Source organism: Oncorhynchus keta, chromosome 3 (assembly GCF_023373465.1).
Source record: "Oncorhynchus keta strain PuntledgeMale-10-30-2019 chromosome 3, Oket_V2, whole genome shotgun sequence".
In the NCBI taxonomy this organism is placed as follows: Eukaryota; Metazoa; Chordata; class Actinopteri; order Salmoniformes; family Salmonidae; genus Oncorhynchus; species Oncorhynchus keta.
The window spans coordinates 18,726,839-18,746,924 of NC_068423.1; the positions used below are offsets into that span (position 1 = coordinate 18,726,839).

The window sequence follows — 20,086 nt, forward strand, 5'->3', positions numbered from 1 at the left end:
CCTCATAACCATGGGTTCACATGAATGACTATTAGGAGAGTCAAGGGATGCCAAGTCATGCTCTGGTGAAACATTTACCAGCAATGAGTCGACATTTCACCATCAATATAATGTTGAATTACTGGTAGGAGCTGGAAGGGAAGGTAATGTGTTGTGTGGTAGAAAGGGAGGGCAGTGGACAGGAAATGGGGGGCACATGGGAGAGTGAGTATTCTGTTTTGGAATACTAGTCCGCCTCACCTCATCTCAGCACCCAAATGGCCCAGACAAATGCTTTTCAGCACTGTTGCCTGCTGGGAGGAAAAAGACCCAGATTCATCACTCCTCATATAGGGCTCAGATGTGTCACATTTAAATGTCTGGTCTTCCAACCTGCCACCTCTCACTGAAATGCTGTGTGGTAATCAGACCCCTCTTCACCCCTCGGATGGTTTCAGGCGCTTCGGAAACAGATGGCTAAAAACAGCACAGAAGGACACTTAATGATAAAAACCTGCTCACCCTAAAAGGGAAAGATTACACATTATAAGGGAAATAATGATTAGTCATCATAATCTGGTTATTTTTTTCTATCCAGATATTTGTCTACTACTCTGAGATAAGAGGAGGCCTTAGATAGGATTTCAAGGTTTAGCTGTCAGTCATTTATTATTTCTTTAATCTTTAAATGTATTATATTATGACATTTTGACAGTTGCCAACTCCCTGATAAAGTGTAATTAAGTGTAGGGTTTAAATACTAACTCAACAAAACCATGGAAGATTGCATCTTTAAAAAAAAAAAACACTATGATTTACCATGCCTTGTCAGGTAACTAAATTACATTTCAGACATCCAGTCATCCTTGTTTACCTTGATAGTATCCTTGATAAGTATATATACCCTTCAGAACAGCTAACATCTATCTTATCTCGTCTGTGACAGAAAACTGAAGATTGCCTTTTGAATGTTCAAAGTGTGGGCCGGCAGACATTATATTGTTGCCTTCCAAAAGAACAGATATAAACCTTTCATTCAAACTACTATATTACTTTTGGACAATCAGATATTTTGATTGTTCTAAAGCATTTCCTCCGTCAAACTGAGACAAGCATGTCTGCTCTCCTCCCATGCGTCTCACTATTGTGAGAGATTTCATCAGAATGATTCAAACCTCTAAAGCATACATAGACTATGTATAGATTCATAATAATAACAATCTATTCTATAGAGTGAGTACTCTGAGATGGATGTTACGTTAACACTGAAGTTGTTTGGGGAGGGTGAAGTACTATTCAAAGACAGTTTTGTCCCAGTAGCGGAAGCCATCTTTTAACCTATTTTTAACATGGTACACAGAACCTACTGAGTGTGATTCATTTGGAACCAAAATGGGAGATACCACGCTTTTGCTTTGCTCAATTACAATGCTGTGGCTCAACCAGCACAAAATGAACAGGGGATTATGTTTGATGTTATTCGAACATTGTCTCAAATGCATCAAATTGTCTCACTCTGCTCAAAGCTTTTTTCCAAGATAGATTTTTGTGACAGATTAGTGGTGATTTGCTGCCCTCCTGTGTCTCATGTATTAATAATGCTGAACTCAGTGAACATTTGTAACAATAGCAGCATGGCTACGTCCCAATAATCTCTCCTTCCTCCTGAAGTGTGCACTCGTTGACTGCTCCCCACAAATGTAAAAGCATTGGATTGGCGTAGGCATGGGCTGTTTTCCGTCATTTGTGTTTTAGGAGAGATCTTTGGGATACAACTATAAGTTAATGTAACCTGGGTGTTTTAGGAGATATCATTGGGATACAACCATAAGTTATTGTAACCTATGTGTTTTTGGAGAGATCATTGAGATACAACCATAAGTTATTGTAACCTATATGTTTTAGGAGAGATCATTGAGATACAACCATAAGTTATTGTAACCTAGGTGTTTTAGGTAGTCAATGATTAATGTGACTCTGTCTTCACTTTCAGTTCATTTAAGCACTTGATTGGGGGCCTTGAGGATGTCTCAAACAAAGGCTATGAGGATGCAGGGGCCAAAGCCAAGTAAGTATCTCACTCTTCACATACAGTTCCCTACATGCATCCGATGTCCAAAATTGTGCATCGTCTACATACAGGGCATCATTAGCGTCACACATATTCCCGTTTCCTTATACACCCACACATACATATACACTAGATACTGTATACATATATACATGTAACGAACACCCCTCAAGCACACCTCATTACAACAATACCCTTCAGCCCCAAACACACACCTCATTAACACTAAACTCCCCTAGCCATTGCAAAACCAGATGAGGTTGTAGTCGATGCTTGGAGTTAATTAGTCTTGTTCCATCTGTCTTGCCGTTCCTCTGACCTCTTCCTGGATATAATTATCTCTGCTGCACCGGCTTTCCATAAAGAAAAACTTCATCCAGCCCAACGGCTTTAGTTACATGTGAATCCTACCCCAGTCCCTGCTACAATTGTTGAGCTCTGGAGTTTAGAATGCTTTCTTGATTTCCTGATTGGTGGGAAAATGAGGAATATGAGGAATCCAACCGATAATAGTGATTCAGTTATAGTGGTCTTGTCTTCAGCTTGTCATTTTAATTAGAGAAGACACATTGGGTTTGTATTTCGGTGAACTTAGAACATATTGTAGTTGGTTAGTAAGCAGGCTAACGATACATGCTGCTCTTGAAAACTGATTTGTGTCACGGGCACATATTGTTCTCATAACAGAGTTTGGAAACATTCCGCTCTCCTGTTTTTGCTGCTGAAGTATGTCAAGCAACAAACTGCATGTTCTTTGAGATAATATTAACCATTGTTTTCATCAACTCAAAGCAGATAGGTATTGAACAACTCCTATGTTAAATGGCGTGCAATTAAATCCCATGTTTGTCATTGACGTGGGTAATAACTGTCTGTATGAGGGGGCTCATTCACAAACGTACAGCCCAGATAACACATCATGGTGACAGAGTAGTCGGTCGTCTGGCCAGTCGTCTGGCCCCTAGAGCCATGGGGAGCCCATCTGTCCATAGAGCCATGAGGAGCCAATCTGTCCCTAGAGCCATGGGGAGCCCATCTGTCCATAGAGCCATGAGGAGCCCATCTGTCCATAGAGCCATGGGGAGCCCATCTGTCCATAGAGCCATGGGGAGCCCATCTGTCCCTAGAGCCATGGGGAGCCCATCTGTCCCTAGAGCCATGGGGAGCCCATCTGTCCCTAGAGCCATGGGGAGCCCATCTGTCCCTAGAGCCATGGGGAGCCCATCTGTCCCTAGAGCCATGGGGAGCCCATCTGTCCATAGAGCCATGGGGAGCCCATCTGTCCATAGAGCCATGGGGAGCCCATCTGTCCCTAGAGCCATGGGGAGCCCATCTGTCCCTAGAGCCATGGGGAGCCCATCTGTCCATAGAGCCATGGGGAGCCCATCTGTCCCTAGAGCCATGGGGAGCCCATCTGTCCCTAGAGCCATGGGGAGCCCATCTGTCCCTAGAGCCATGGGGAGCCCATCTGTCCCTAGAGCCATGGGGAGCCCATCTGTCCCTAGAGCCATGGGGAGCCCATCTGTCCCTAGAGCCATGGGGAGCCCATCTGTCCCTAGAGCCATGGGGAGCCCATCTGTCCCTAGAGCCATGGGGAGCCCATCTGTCCCTAGAGCCATGGGGAGCCCATCTGTCCATAGAGCCATGGGGAGCCCATCTGTCCATAGAGCCATGGGGAGCCCATCTGTCCATAGAGCCATGGGGAGCCCATCTGTCCCTAGAGCCATGGGGAGCCCATCTGTCCCTAGAGCCATGGGGAGCCCATCTGTCCCTAGAGCCATGGGGAGCCCATCTGTCCCTAGAGCCATGGGGAGCCCATCTGTCCCTAGAGCCATGGGGAGCCCATCTGTCCCTAGAGCCATGGGGAGCCCATCTGTCCATAGAGCCATGGGGAGCCCATCTGTCCATAGAGCCATGGGGAGCCCATCTGTCCCTAGAGCCATGGGGAGCCCATCTGTCCCTAGAGCCATGGGGAGCCCATCTGTCCCTAGAGCCATGGGGAGCCCATCTGTCCCTAGAGCCATGGGGAGCCAATCTGTCCCTAGAGCCATGGGGAGCCCATCTGTCCCTAGAGCCATGGGGAGCCCATCTGTCCCTAGAGCCATGGGAGCCCATCTGTCCCTAGAGCCATGGGGAGCCCATCTGTCCCTAGAGCCATGGGGAGCCCATCTGTCCATAGAGCCATGAGGAACCCATCTGTCCCTAGAGCCATGAGGAGCCCATCTGTCCCTAGAGCCATGGGGAGCCCATCTGTCCCTAGAGTCATGGGGAGCCCATCTGTCCCTAGAGCCATGGGGAGCCCATCTGTCCATAGAGCCATGGGGAGCCCATCTGTCCCTAGAGCCATGAGGAGCCCATCTGTCCCTAGAGCCATGGGGAGCCCATCTGTCCCTAGAGCCATGAGGAGCCCATCTGTCCATAGAGCCATGGGGAGCCCATCTGTCCCTAGAGCCATGGGGAGCCCATCTGTCCCTAGAGCCATGGGGAGCCAATCTGTCCCTAGAGCCATGGGGAGCCCATCTGTCCCTAGAGCCATGGGGAGCCAATCTGTCCCTAGAGCCATGGGGAGCCCATCTGTCCCTAGAGCCATGGGGAGCCAATCTGTCCCTAGAGCCATGGGGAGCCAATCTGTCCCTAGAGCCATGGGGAGCCCATCTGTCCCTAGAGCCATGGGGAGCCAATCTGTCCCTAGAGCCATGGGGAGCCCATCTGTCCCTAGAGCCACGAGGAGCCAATCTGTCCCTAGAGCCATGGGGAGCCCATCTGTCCCTAGAGCCATGGGGAGCCCATCTGTCCCTAGAGCCATGAGGAGCCAATCTGTCCCTAGAGCCATGGGGAGCCCATCTGTCCATAGAGCCATGGGGAGCCCATCTGTCCCTAGAGCCATGGGGAGCCCATCTGTCCATAGAGCCATGGGGAGCCCTTCTGTCCCTAGAGCCATGGGGAGCCCTTCTGTCCCTAGAGCCATGGGGAGCCCATCTGTCCCTAGAGCCATGGGGAGCCCATCTGTCCATAGAGCCATGAGGAGCCAATCTGTCCCTAGAGCCATGGGGAGCCCATCTGTCCCTAGAGCCATGGGGAGCCCATCTGTCCCTAGGGCCATGGGGAGCCCATCTGTCCCTAGGGCCATGGGGAGCCCATCTGTCCCTAGGGCCATGGGGAGCCCATCTGTCCCTAGAGCCATGGGGAGCCCATCTGTCCCTAGGGCCATGGGGAGCCCATCTGTCCCTAGGGCCATGGGGAGCCCATCTGTCCCTAGAGCCATGAGGAGCCAATCTGTCCCTAGAGCCACGAGGAGCCAATCTGTCCCTAGAGCCATGGGAAGCCATGAAGAGCCCACCTGTCCCTAGCCTAGAGCCATGAAGAGGACATCTGTCCCTAGCCTAGAGCCATGAAGAGGACATCTGTCCCTAGAGCCATGAGGAGCCCATCTGTCACTAGCCATATATGCAGCAGTGTCCTCCATTGTCAGGGGGCCTGGTGTGTGTGTCTCAGATGGCATTTCATTTGGCTGTCTTTTATTTTGGTGTACTACAGTCCCTAGTGTATTATTCCCATGCCTTCTTCTGCATAACATAGAGACGTGACTCACTATGATGGGTACAATGAATTTGCATTGTGAAGCTCTTTCAATACTACTTTATATCACTTGAAAATGATGCAAGTACCCCCTCTAGTGGTCAGTGATCCTTAGTACAGGAGCTGATTAATTGACTTCGAGATATATTATTATTGGTAATGAAACAGGCCGTAGACCTGTGTGCTCACCCCTCAAGATACTTTTGTGGGTCCTCCATCATCTCTTACAACTGTTGTTGTCATGGTATCGTAAGTGTTGTGCCAAAGCCTATGAGGAAATGCATGTTTTTTTTTTTTTTTGGGGGGGGGTTTGGATGAACACCGTAAATAAGGTCTGTGGTAAACACAGGTTTAGGTCTTATAGGTCTTATAGGTTTTGTTCTATGAGATAATCTTCATCAGATTACATTAATTCTGGTGAATCTTTAAGCATTTACAGTGCCTTCGGAAAGTATTCAGACCCTCTTGAATTTTTCCACATTTTGTTACGTTACAGCCTTATTCTAAAATTTATTAAATTGTGTTTCTCCCCTTATCACTCTACACACAATACCCCATAATAACAAATAAACATTTAAACATTTTTGCTAATTGAGTTTTTTTTAAATTACATTTACATAAGTATTCAGACCCTTTACTCAGTACTTTGTTCAAGCACCTTTGGTAGCAATTACAGCCTCGAGTCTTCTTGGGTATGACACGACAAGCTTGGGACACCTGTATTTGGGGAGTTTCTCAGACTCTTCTCTGCAGATCCTCTCAAGCTCTGTCAGGTTGAATGGGGAGCGTTGCTGCACAGATGATCGATCTGGTTCAAGTCCAGGCTCTGGCTAGGCCACTCAAGGACATTCAGAGACTTGTCCCGAAGCCACTCCTGCGTTGTCTTGGCTGTGTGCTTAGGGTCATTGTCCTGTTGGAAGGTGAACCTTTGCGCCAGTCTGAGGCTCTGAGCGCTCTGGAGCAGGTTTTCATCAAGGATCTCTCTGTACTTTGCTCCGTTCATCTTTGCCTCGATCCTGATTAGTCTCTCTGATCAGTCCCTGCCGTTGAATAACACCCCCACAGCATGATGTTGCCACTACCATGCTTCACCATGGGGATGGAGCCAGGTTTCCTCCAGAATTTGACGCTTGGCATTCAGGCCAAAAATAGTTTAATCTTGGCTTCATCAGGACAGGGAATCTTGTTTCTCATGGTCTGAGAGTCTTTAGGTGCCTGTTGGCAAACTCCAAGTGGGCTGTCATGTGCCTTTTACTGAGGAGTGACTTCCGCCTGGCCATTCTACCATAAAGGCCTGATTGGTGGAATGCTGCAAAGATGGTTGTCCTTCTGGAAAGTTATCCCATCTCCACACAGGAACTCTGGAGCTCTGTCAGTGACCATTGGGTTCTTGTTCACCTCCTTGACAAAGACCGTTCTCCCCCAATTGCTCAATTTGGCCAGCAGCCAGCTCTATGAAGAGACTTGGTGGTTCCAAATGTCTTTCATTTAAGAATGATGGATGCCACTGTGTTCTTGGGAGCCTTCAATGCTGCAGAAATGTTTTGGTACCCTTCCCCAGATCTGTGCCTTGACACAATCCTGTCTTGGAGCTCTACGGACAATTCCTTCGACCTCATGGCTTGGATTTTGCTCTGACATGCACTGTCTACTGTGGGACCTTATATAGACAGGCTTGTGCCTTTCCAAATCATGTCCAATCAATTGAATTTACCACAGGTGGACTCTCAAGGATGATCAATGGAAACAGGATGCACCTGAGATTAATTTCGAATCTCATAGCAAAGGGTCTGAATACTTATGTAAATAAGGTATTTCCGGTTTTTGTTTAAAATAATTTTGCAAAAATGTCTAAAAACCTGTTTGCGCTTTGTCATTATTGAGTGTTGTGTGTAGATTGATGAGTAAATTGTTATATTGAATCCATTTTAGAATAAGGCTGTAACATGACAAAATGTGGGAAAAGTAAAGGGGTTTTAATACTTTCCGAATGCACTGTATGTAATCATGTACATAAAACACATAAAGGCCACATAAAGGCCACTGGTATTATCTTATAGAACAAAACGTATCAGATCTCATAAGCCTTTGTTTACCACAGACCTTATTTTCAGCGTTTATCCCAAAACCCCATTCTTTCCCCATTCATTTTCCCCTATAGGAATGGATGAACGAACCAGAGGTAAGTCATTTCCTGATTTTTAGGACTACAAGCTGGCGAGCTCTATAGAGACAGACAGGACTCTCATAACTTCATCAGTCATGGGATGGAGTATAGAGAACACATCATTTGAGTATGCGGTTGGGTCAATTAAATATACAGCTCCCACAATAAGGTGTCTGCAATGACTAAGTAAACAGACCAGACTCCATTTGTGTCCATGGAGTCTAATAACATTCATTAGTTAGTAAGATACCTGTAGGCCTAGTTGTTAAAATGGGCTTTGTGGTGTTTCTGGGAAAACAAACTCTATTTTAGGTTTTCTGATCAACACATGAAAAATAAGCATTATCTGAAAGGAAATACAAACAGGAAAGGAAATCTATAATTGTCACTCTTTTTGGAAATAAAGTTATGATTTATTTCCACAAATATATCCAATTTGCAATGGTGCTAGCTAGTATTTTCCCGTGTTGAATTAGCCCAATTCTTAATTCTTAATAATTCCCCATTTCTCCTACTCACAAATCCCACAAATCAGCCAGGCTAGACAATCTGGATCCTTTCTTTCTAAAATGATCTGCCGAAATTGTTGCAACCCCTATTACTAGCCTGTTCAACCTCTCTTTCGTGTCGTCTGAGATTCCCAAAGATTGGAAAGCAGCTGCGGTCATCCCCTCTTCAAAGGGGGACACACTCTTGACCCAAACTGCTACAGACCTATATCTATCCTACCCTGCCTTTCTAAGGTCTTGAAAGCCAAGTCAACACACAGATCACCGACCATTTCGAATCCCACCGTACCTCCTCTGCTATGAATCTGGTTTCAGAGCTGGTCATGGGTGTACCTCAGCCGCGCTCAAGGTTCTAAACGATATCTTTACCGCCATCGATAAGAGACATTACTGTGCAGCCGTATTCATTGACCTGGCCAAGGCTTTCTAGAAAATCTTGCGGGGTTCAGGCTGGTATACTCTGCCCCCCTACCTCCCTCCTCTGTGTCCCTAAGGTTCCCTATGTTCCTATGTTCCCTGGCTGTACCCTCCCCGGGCTTTCCTTTTTCTGCCTCCCCAGGTGGAACAGGTTCTATATTTGTAAACATTAGAGGGTGGGAGTGCTCCGGGACAGCTGTTTCAACTCGGTTCCTCTAAAGTACTGGAGGCCGGTGAGGGTAGGATATAATAATTTCTGCAATGGAGTGAATGGAATGGAAACCATGTGTTTGATGTGTTTGATACCATTCTATTTACTTCGTTGCAGCATTACTATAAGCCCGTCTTCCCAGATTAAGGTGTCACCAGCCACCTGTGTTCTAAACACGTATTGGTTTTCTGAGGCGATTCAGTAGTAGGGGTATAAACAGCTTCTAAATGTAAATGTAAATGCAACAGGGAAGCCCGGCCAGAAGCGCTGACCTTGCGGTTTTCACGTGGGTGATAGAGAGCTCTTGAACTCAATTCAGTCTCCCCATTTTGTTGTTGAGGTGTTTTCTACTATCTCTTAATGTTTCTGGTTTTCTGAGGCGATTCAGTGGTAGGGGTATAAACAGCTTCTATATGTGGCAACAGGGAAGCCCGGCCAGAAGCGCTGAACTTATTTAATAATCACATTATTTAAGAGAGAGGTACTTAAAAATTGCACTGTTGGTTAGGGACTGTAAGTAAACATTTCACTGTAAGGTGACGAATAAAAGTTGATTTGATTTTTTCTTCATAAAGTCACATTTCAAATTCTTGATCAAGTCATTGACATTATCTGTAATGTTATTGGTAAATCAAGGGAGCATGTTACCTGTTGACTATTGACATACAATCTGGAAATCTTGAAAGAATCTTGAAAGACACTTATGAAAGAGGAGTTTATTTTTGTATTTGGCCTTTAGTCCCAGCCTAGGCAATGTCTCTTTGTGCCAGTGCAGTGGAGTCATGTGGTAAAATCCTGACATGAGATATTATGGGTAACTCAGACTTGAATGTAACCCCTGTTTTTGTGGACATGAGTTATGTGAGGCGATCCCTCCCATAGATCACGATCCTTGCTGTCTGGGATCCTTGGTACGTCCCAACCCTATTTAAAGTTTAAAAATAGTTAAGGTAAGGGTTAAAGCTACAGTCTTAGGAAAAAGGGTTTTTCAGCTGTGCCCATAGGCTGTGCCCCTCTGTGGAAAGGGTTCTACATGGAACCCAAAAGGGCTCTACCTAGATCCAAAAGAGTTCTACCTGGAACCAAAAAGGATTCTTTAAAGGGTTCTCCTATGGGGCCGGCCAAAGAACCCTTTTTTGGAACCCTTTTTTCCTCAGAGTGCAACCTTAACCCTTACCTTAACCATTTTCCACTTTAGATAGCACCTTTTTTCCTCAGTGTAACCTTAACCCTTACCTTAACCATTTTCCACTTTAGATAGCTCCTTTTTTCCTCAGTGTAACCTTAACCCTTACCTTAACCATTTTCCACTTTAGATAGCACCTTTTTTCCTCAGAGTGTAACCTTAACCCTTACCGTAACCATTTTCCACTTTAGATAGCACCTTTTTTCCCGAAGAGTGTAGCGTTAGGGTTAGGTAAAGGTTAAGCTTAGGGTAGATCACCAGGTGCCATATGCCATTGCAGGGAAAAAAGCTGAGATCGGTGGCAGCTCAGCGCTGTAGTAGAGCATTTCTGTTTGATTGTTAGACCTAGTGCTTGGCTCTGAGAATGGAGTCAGGAACCAGGAACATCCCAAATACAAGGCCATGACATTTACGGCTACACAATCACAACACAGCTGCACAAATATGGAGCTGTATAGCAGCTGTACTAGTGTATTCAACCAACAGTTCAATAGAAGTTTAGTAGAAAATAGGGCAGTAGCTAAATTCAATTCAAGCTACAATTACGAGTACATGGTGGGAGTCAAATAGTTTGAGATCTTCAAAGGCTGCACGATTGATCAACACGTGCATTACTTACAATACAAGATACAAGGTAGCCTGAATTAACGAAACACAATGTGACAAGGATAACACTGTGTTGAACTGACCCAGGCTTGAGTTGTCAGGTCCGCAGATCAAGGGGGCGTAATCGGGTCAAAATGCTGCATTGTACGTTCACACCTGGCAGCTGGTTTCAATAAGGATGTTTTTTTTTGTCGTCTCTGCCCATGTGGTCGCTTTATTGTGAACCATGTGGGGGTCAAACCCCTATGGGTCGGTCTTAGTTGTGCATTGACCCCTGAGGTGAGCGGCCTCATCCAGCCACAGGTTCGGACTTAGCGTGTATTTTGACAGCTGCCACGGCAGCAATAGTGTAGTGAACATGTCAGAATGGAGGAATGCGACTGTTGTGTTGTGATCACACTTTTCAGCAGCAGGTCAGGTATTTTGAGGGGCAAGGGGGCAGTAGCCTAGATACATTGAATTGGATAGGAAGGATTTAAAAATAAAAATAAAAAACAAGTATTCATGTCTCATAACAGGACATTGTGTGGCTTTAGTATCCATATGATGAAATGTTGTGGTTTGAAGACATGTCTTTTCTAGCACCCGGAAAGGATGGGTAGTCTATATGGCGTTGTGTAAAGGGTCGTCTTAGATCAGGAGGCTTCAAGGGCCCCATAAGGGCAGTGAAAAAATATCCATATGGTTTGAGAGTCTAGAATTCAATCTTGTGTCTACGTTCACCGCCTTGATTTAAGAGAAGATCACTGTTAACCTAAACCTCGTCACAGCTTTATCAAAGTCATGGGCTACCCTGGGACAGAAGAATGTGACTGACTGACGACGTTGTGGAGAATCACCACACCGCTGAGGCCCCTCTCAGTCCTGTCCACCGAAGACATCACTCAGCATAGCTTCTGTCAGCAGCCCACCAATTACATCATGTGACACCCCACCCGTAACCTTTTACCACTTAAGGCCTCGAGAGAGTTGAGTGGCAGAATGGACTCCACAACAAGTCAGGTGGCCACATTTGGGGGGGGGGGGTAAAAAAAACATTACTATATAAACGGAAAATAAAAACCCTAGGATTCACACAGATTTGAAATAAGACACATTCTATTAGAACTATAAAAATACAATTTGCATGAGTTGAGCATTTAATTAGACATTGACTATATATTTGGTCCTGTAAAAGTTTGAAATGATTGGGTGGCCTTCGGTAAGGCCTTTATACCGTCTACACAGCCTCAGTTGAGAGTCGACCTATAAGCCCTGAACCTATTGTTCGGCATAAAGAATAGTGTTTCAATAGTGGGTCACCATTCCGATGAGCGGTCAGCCCATGTGCGTTTGGTTGATATTGGCCTCAGTAACGGCTTACATCTGGCAAGGCACCCAACCCGTGTTGAGATACAAGACTTTTTCCATTTCTGATTCCAATAGTTCATAAAAAGTTAAGTGGCACTTGTTGTGTGAAGACTGAGGGCCAACCCAGGTTGATGTGTTGGTGTGTGGATGATGTGATTCATCCCTCGATGTAGCCCCCTCCCAGGCCCCCATCATGTTCCTCTCTTATTGGCTGGTGTCAGGTTCTACACACTGCCAGGGAGTGTGAAGATGTCATCACTTTCCTAGAAGCTTGTCACAGAAGTGGCTAGTAGCCAGTAACCACTCCACTCTTCCCCTGTCTCTTGGGACTCACTTACCACCAGCATCATGTGATACAGTGGGTGTGTGTTGAGGTTATACTACTAAAATGACATGGGTCCTCCCTGTTTTGATCACTTCAAACTCACATTGAAGATGGGAGATAATTCCCAGCATAAAATGGGACAATTGAAGCCGACACTTAGTCACATTCCCAACAGATCCTGGGGATCACTCAGGAGCTCAGATGTCTGTTCACTGCAGGGAAACAACCTGATAGTCCCTGTTGTTCACAGGATATTTTCAGGCCTTCTTCCAGGCATGTATATCTGGTAGATTTTCCATACAACCACACAAGATTATTATACACTATTAGGAAAAAGGATTCCCAAAGGGTTATTTGGCTATCCCCATAGGAGTTCCAGGTAGAACCCTTTTGGGTTCCATGTTCCCTCTGTGGAAAGGGTTCTACATGGAACCCAAAAGGATTTTACCTGGAACCAAACGGGTTCTACCTGGAACCAAATAGGGTTATTCAAAGGGAACACCTATGTGGACAGCCAAAGAACCATTTTAGGTTCTAGATAGCACCTTTTTTTACTAAGAGTGAAGGAGTGAATAATTGATTATTCACTCATTCACCAATTAGCTGAATTGAAGACCGTCCTTCATGATTGTCATTAACAACCAAGTTGGTTCAAACTAATCGGGAAATCAGGAAAATGTCTCTCTCCAAATCCTGTCCATAGTGGTTTTCTATGGAGATGTGATCAGCAGCTGAAGTTTATTAGGTGTAAGGCCTTGCAGAGGATGGAGGCTCAGTTTGGCAGCAGGGAAAGGTGTGAGAGCCTTGGTAACTGGGTAAACCTCAAGCAATGTCCACGTGCTAAAAATACCAGTGGGATCAGCCAGGCAGTATTAGTAGTCACTGGTACTTGGAGCTGAGAACATTTGGCTTTTTGTTTTGGCATGGACACACACCTTAGTCGCTCGCTGTCCTGCAGTCTGGTTTCAAGGCTTTAGTCTCTTCTTAACTTGTGGTCTAAGAAGGTGTACTGTAACGTTCATTGCCCGTCTGCAGAGCACACGTTTTTTCAGTGTTGGATTCAACTTTCTTGGATTTAACTTTTAGAGGGATACCTCTACCAGAAGTCTATGTCTGTCTATTTCCTTTGTTTTGTTTGCAATACTCCTGGTTGTTACGTCAAAGTACGGATGTCTACCTTGAAGGTTGTAATTGTTGGACTCTGAAATCAACACCCAGATGACTGAGGAAGCCTAGACAGACTGAGATACATGCAGACAGAATCTGAAGACCTGGCCAATACACCAATCTTCCACATACAGATAAAGATATATTCGAACCCTCGAAATGTGAACTGGAAATGGCACCTTAACTCCACTTTCGAGAAAGAACTCATACAGATGCTGTGTAGAACGTGTTTGTGAAGCAACATAACATCTTTGTCCTGCAAGGCAGATCATTTCTTTCTATTGACCATATCGTTGACTTTTGTCAGAGGGGTCCAATTGATTGTTTTTCAGTACTTTACTTGGTCAGACCAAAGTGAGGACAAGATGCGTGAGTTGATGATACCTTTCCCAGTGCGGAAAGAGAGGGAGCGCCAGAACAGTCTCCCGGCTCCATCCCCGCCACTGTCATTCCCAATCACCTCCTACTCCATCCAGACTTCTAAGAAGTTTCCCTTTTTCCACTTCAAAAAATTCAGATATGAAGCGGAGAACGCCTTCTTCTGTAACCTGAAGCTGGTGGACTTCAACATCATTGACACGTTGGGGGTCGGAGGTTTCGGACGCGTGGAGCTGGTAGGATGTTTAAATAAAGTATGTATTGTCTATAATGTCTCTCTCTGTCTGTCTGTCTCTCTCTCTCTCTCTCGCTCTCTTTCTCTCTTTGTACGCTGTTACACTTCCAATGTCTTGTCCTACAGTGTCAACTGGGTAGACTGAATAGACACGGTTGCTCATCGATGATAATGTTACTTTTTCCACGATGGTAAAACTGCTAGGATGTTCTTAAGGGTAAACACGATTATTGCCAATGATTTAATTTCAAGGGAACGTTATTCGGTGCAGACACCTTGTTGAATCTATCGAAAGCCTGATTTGTGGAGCTCTACATTTCCAGACCGTGCCAGAGGCACATGTCCTATTTCATTTTAAACCATTGGCAGGGAATAAAGAGGGAAGTTTGAATGTAATTGAGTGACATCAGATAGCATAGGAAAGACCAGTGGGTCTTCTTATTCTATAATGGAGCAGTCTCAGCCAGCTCAGGTCCAGAATGTCTATTCAAAGTAACTTTCCACTATAAGGGCAGAAGAGGTAATGGAGCCCTGCCTTGTGACCCATGCAGGATGGCATTTATTGGGATGACTCATGTACTGGAGGCAGTTCTTCAGGGTAGTCACTAGCTGGCACAGCCACAAAGTCATAAATTCTGATTTTAAACCCAACTCTAACCTTAACCTTAACTACAGGGTTAACCTTATGCCTAACTCTAACCTTAAATTAAGACCAAAAAGCTAATTGTATTTTTATGCATTTTTACGATTCTGACAATTTTGACTTTGCAGCTTGCGCATTAGTGGAAATCGCTCAGCTCTGCCTCCAGAACAAGAATCATCCCAATAAACGCCAACCTGCATGACCCACAGTGTCACATAGCAAATGAGTTCTCAGAAACATTCCAACTTCAGCCTGCTTGAATATGTATTATAGGCATAATATATTTGTGATGTTTACTAACACCAAATGTGGGCCAAGACATCAATTATGTCTAGTTATAACATTGATTGGCTTATAATTAAGCAATAAGCCCCGAGGAGGGAGGTGTGGTATATGGCCAATATACCATGGCTGTCAGACAATCAGCAATCAGGGCTCGAACCACCCAGTTTATAATTACACACAAAAAATCCACACAATTTATATTTTGAATGAATATTAATATATTTTGAATGAAATGCACAATCATCATTTGTCAGTAAAAATGTAAATAAACTTAAACAGCTGACACAGCCACAGTAATAAAATCTGATTTTAAACCATACACATGAAAGCATGTAAACAGACAGAGAAAAGTTGAGAGGGAGAGATCAGGTGAGCGCTAGCATGGCACAATGTGGACCATCGGGGTCTCTGAGAGTTAAGGCAAAGGAAAAGCCCAGCTTTTCCTAAAGAGGAATCCCCTGCCCTATTTTAGGCAATGCGGCAACCTCAGTAAAATCAAGTGGCCTTTCTCCTGCCCCCAGGCATCGTGTTCACTGCCCTGGGATTGAATGACAGCCCTGGGATTGAATGACAGCCCTGGGATTGAATGACAGCCCGGGTATTGAATGATTCCGGACATGTAGGTGCTCCCTGAGATACGCAATGTGAAGAATGTCTGTTCCCGGTTAAACTATTTCCAAGTCGTCAGGCGTCACGAATAGACCCATGACGCATCTGCTATTACTGGGCCCCTATAGAACAAGTCTTAAAATGGCTGAACTAAGACTTGCTCTTCACAGCCAGTACTTGTTTACAACGCAGATGTTGTTCAATTTGCTTTTAGTGGTCGTTGACCTTGAGATGCTCAATTACCTTGCATCGCCTGTGTCCTTCTACAGGTGCAGCTCAAAAGTGACGAGATCAAAACGTTTGCGATGAAGATCCTGAAGAAGAGGCACATCGTGGACACGCGGCAACAGGAGCACATCCGCTCCGAGAAGCAGATCATGCAGGAGGCCCACTCGGACTTCATTGTCAGGTCACTATAGATACAGTCAGATACTAGCTAGATGTAGAGAGGTTGCGCAATCTCAGCCAGGTATCTCTCCTGGTATCTTTACCCATAGACTGCTTCATTATCAGTGGTGGAAAAAGTACTCAATTGTTATACTTGAGTAAAAGTAAAGATACCTTAATAGAAAATGACTCAAGCAAAAGTGAAAGTCACCCTGTAAAATACTACTTGAGTAAAAGTATAAAAGTATTTGGTTTTAAATATACTTAATTGTCAAAAGTAAATGGAATTGTTAAAATGTGCTTACGTATCAAAAGTAAAAGTATAAATAGTTTCAAATTCCTGATATTAAGCAAACCAGATGGCACCATTTTAGATGTTTTTTGTTGTTGGGCACACTCCAACCCTCAGACATAATATACAAACAAAGAATTTGTGTTTAGTAAGTCCGCCAGATCAGAGGCAGTAGGGATGAGCATGGATGTTCTCTTGATACGTGTGTGAATTGGACCATTTTCCTGTCCTGCTAAGCATTCAAAATGTAATGAGTACTTTTGAGAGTCAGGGAAAATGTAAGTAATAAAAAGTACATGCAGTGAAGTAAAAGTTGCCAAAAATATAAATAGTAAAGTACAGATACCCCCACAATACTTAAGTAGTACTTTAAAGTATGTTACTTCGTACTTTACACCATAGTTCATTATCCTCAAGAAAAGGATGTAATTTACAGTTTACACGTCGTTTTTTACATATTCTTTGTGTTTCAGGCTATATAGGACATTCAAAGATGCCAAGTATCTCTACATGTTGATGGAGGCTTGCCTTGGGGGAGAGCTCTGGACCATACTTAGGGACAGGTATGGGAAATAAAACTCAACCAACTCACTTTCAAATGACACCATGTCGCCTTGCTTTCCTCTGGCGCCATCACTTTAATATGTATGAACACTGTTTTCATCATTGCAGAGGTTCATTTGAAGACTCGACCACACGGTTCTACACAGCCTGTGTGGTGGAGGCCTTCGCTTACCTGCATTCCAAAGGGATCATCTACAGAGATCTCAAACCCGAGAACCTCATCCTGGATCACAGAGGCTATGCCAAGCTGGTGAGTGGACAGAGCCACAAAGTCCTGAAGACACCTCCACACCTGCAGTATAAGAATATGGCTCAAGACCCAAAGGACCTGCTGGAAAGGGTGTCCATTCAATGGATGTCATTGGCTCTTCTGTCTTTTCACAGGTGGACTTTGGCTTTGCCAAGAAGATTGGGTTTGGGAAGAAGACATGGACTTTCTGCGGGACCCCGGAGTACGTGGCACCTGAGATCATCCTGAACAAGGGGCATGACATCTCCGCTGACTACTGGTCGTTGGGGATCCTCATGTACGAACTCCTGACTGGAAGGTAAGGAGGTCGATTGTGGATATGGCTGTCCATAGGTTATCTTATTGTATATCTGCTATAGAATAAGTGCCTGGGATCAGAAGGAATGCCTGCACTGTCTCCCATACCTGTGACCACCTATTTGTTTTTAAATGAATGCTCCTGCTTCTTCTTCAGCCCGCCATTTTCAGGGCCAGATCCAATGAAGACATATAATATTATCCTGAGAGGAATCGACATGATTGAATTTCCAAAGAAGATCACCAAAAATGCTGCCAATTTGATAAAGAAACTATGCAGGGACAATCCTTCAGAAAGGCTTGGAAACTTAAAAAATGGAGTCAAAGATATCCAAAAGCACAAGTAAGTCAAGTAAGCTAATGGCCATGATTGCACTGCAGACCAACAAAAACAACAGCTAAGTTTTTTTTCTGTTTAAATCTCAGATGGTTTGAAGGCTTTAACTGGGAGGGGTTGAGGAAAGGAACCCTGACTCCTCCAATCATCCCTGATGTAAGTCAAAATATGCATAAATTTTAAAATAGCAGGCCAGTGTAGGCTTAATTTTCAATATTATAGGGTGACATGCCATTAATCCAGCCCCTCCTCCTCTTCTCCATCAGGTCTCATCGTCAACTGACACAAGCAACTTTGACAGTTTCCCAGAGGACAACGATGACCCTCCTCCAGATGACATGTCTGGCTGGGACACAGATTTTTAAATCCATGTGTAGTAGCCTCTCTGGCCACTCCCCCTTTCCTGGGGAAGCCCTTCAAGGGTTTGGCTGCAGAGCACAGATAGACAGACAGACAGTTGATGATGCTGTGAACCGACAGTGACAGTGGAGGGGGCAGTCCTACCGCTCTGGGTCACCGAGATGCCTTCGCCGATGTTGCTCCACTCTCCTCTGAGGTGACATTGGGACTAATGGTCTAGCTGACAGAAGTCCCCTTCAGTCTCCCAACATCACCATCAACCATGGATCGCCTCATGGAGAGTTTTTTTTGTTGTCACATATTTGTATATTTAGGTTTATGTTGTGGCTGTTAGCACTTACCAGTGTTTTCAGTGATTACTTGTGATACTGAGTCGAGTGGGACTGAGAGGGAGATTGCAGCTGTCTGTTGTAGCGTCTTCAGGACCACGATTCCAACAGGGGAGTTGACACTCTTCTAAACGCTTGTCATCAATAATCGAAATGTTATTTTTTACAAGTTCCTTTGTAACATATTACACTTACGATGACAGCACATAAAGATTATATATTGTATATAATGCGTACTGTATTCCATTCGAAAACGCACACAAGCATACACACAATTGAACACGTGTAATTACACCGTTTATAGCAAAGTTGTTTGATTGATAAAACTATTTTGCCAAATTGAGTTGCAAGGACATATTTGACTTTCAGTGTATTACCATTTAGTTATTTATTAAGTAAAGGGATGTTCGAGCCATCGAGTGGAGAAACAGCCAAGAACATTGTTTGCCACTAGAGGGCAAATTGCTACTGATACAAAAACAGGTTTATACCAGAGGGACACAGGAGATGATGTCAAACACTGGGAATTTTGGGCGATAGCAAGTGGACTTTGATACATGGCAAAATACAGTCAGTCTGTCATATAGAGATTATTCTACAATTCACACGATTCATTTCCCATCAACATGGACCTTTACAATATGATCATTTCTAAATTAATGACAAGATGACTGCCCTTCTACAGGCCCCAAATACATTATCATAATTTCAAATGTTTATACTGACTTTCAAAACACTATGAATATTATTTATTGTAGGACCAGAAGTAAATATTTCTGTACATAAATATGTAGTGCTGATATTTTTGTGATATGTATATGAGTAGGATATACTTATGAAAATCATTATTTAATTTGAATATTTGTGTTTGAATGTTTTGTCAAGTGAAATATCGTGACATATTTCCTCAAACTTGAATGATCTTTTCATGTTATCGCCATCATCCACTGAATGACTGTGAAGTCGCTCACCCCAGTACTGAGCATCATTACATGGCTTTTTGGCATTATTGAAAGTGCCTTAACTCGATGGCATCCAAAATATATCTTCAATATTTGTTTTAATGCTGCATGACAAGGTCAGACAACTTAAACTGTCGTCGTTATTTGGCTCGTCGCTTTTTTATAGTCCAGCTATTTGTATGCCTTTTTTCTTACAATAAAATGTTACTTTCAATCAATATGAATGGAGATGCTGCTTTTTTTAATTTGGTGAAGCTGTTCTCTGGCTACTCCCTCCCTGATCTTTACTGGTCTTTTGTACTGGGCCTGTAACTACAAGGCAGCGCATTTGAGCGAATTACATGATAAGTAAACTGTTATTACTTCGTCTGATGGTCACTCTTTCTCACCACGGGAGGGAGCTTTCTGAACACCTGACCCTCCGGGCGATCGATAGCCTTATTATCTTGCTAAACTAGGAAGTGAATTGTCTGGCGCTTTATTATTTCAATCCAACATAAACTGATTGTATGTTTATTTAACACTTTAGGGAGGGTCTATTGTAGGATGAATGGATTAGGCCGCAACCAGGCATTTCCAAACAGGATTACC

At 44.1% G+C, this 20,086-nt stretch overlaps 1 protein-coding gene across 4 annotated transcripts in view; it reads left to right on the forward strand.

The window, feature by feature from the left end:
* Nucleotides 1-19,713, forward strand: part of LOC118368484 (cGMP-dependent protein kinase 1) — a 37,401-nt gene extending 17,688 nt beyond the window's left edge. The window contains exons 2-10 of one of the 4 annotated variants that reach the window (XM_035752636.2): nt 1,973-2,047; nt 14,085-14,199; nt 15,987-16,126; nt 16,870-16,959; nt 17,069-17,210; nt 17,345-17,508; nt 17,665-17,850; nt 17,934-18,000; nt 18,111-19,713. In XM_035752636.2, the coding sequence (XP_035608529.1) occupies nt 16,023-16,126; nt 16,870-16,959; nt 17,069-17,210; nt 17,345-17,508; nt 17,665-17,850; nt 17,934-18,000; nt 18,111-18,209 (852 nt within the window). In that variant the 5' untranslated portion in view covers nt 1,973-2,047; nt 14,085-14,199; nt 15,987-16,022 and the 3' untranslated portion in view covers nt 18,210-19,713. Of the gene's footprint in view, nt 1-1,972; nt 2,048-13,332; nt 14,200-15,986; nt 16,127-16,869; nt 16,960-17,068; nt 17,211-17,344; nt 17,509-17,664; nt 17,851-17,933; nt 18,001-18,110 lie in introns of those variants that run through there. The other 3 variants (XM_052491830.1, XM_035752620.2, XM_035752627.2) reach the window with 3 other exon arrangements.
* The last annotated feature ends 373 nt before the right edge of the window (nt 19,714-20,086 follow it).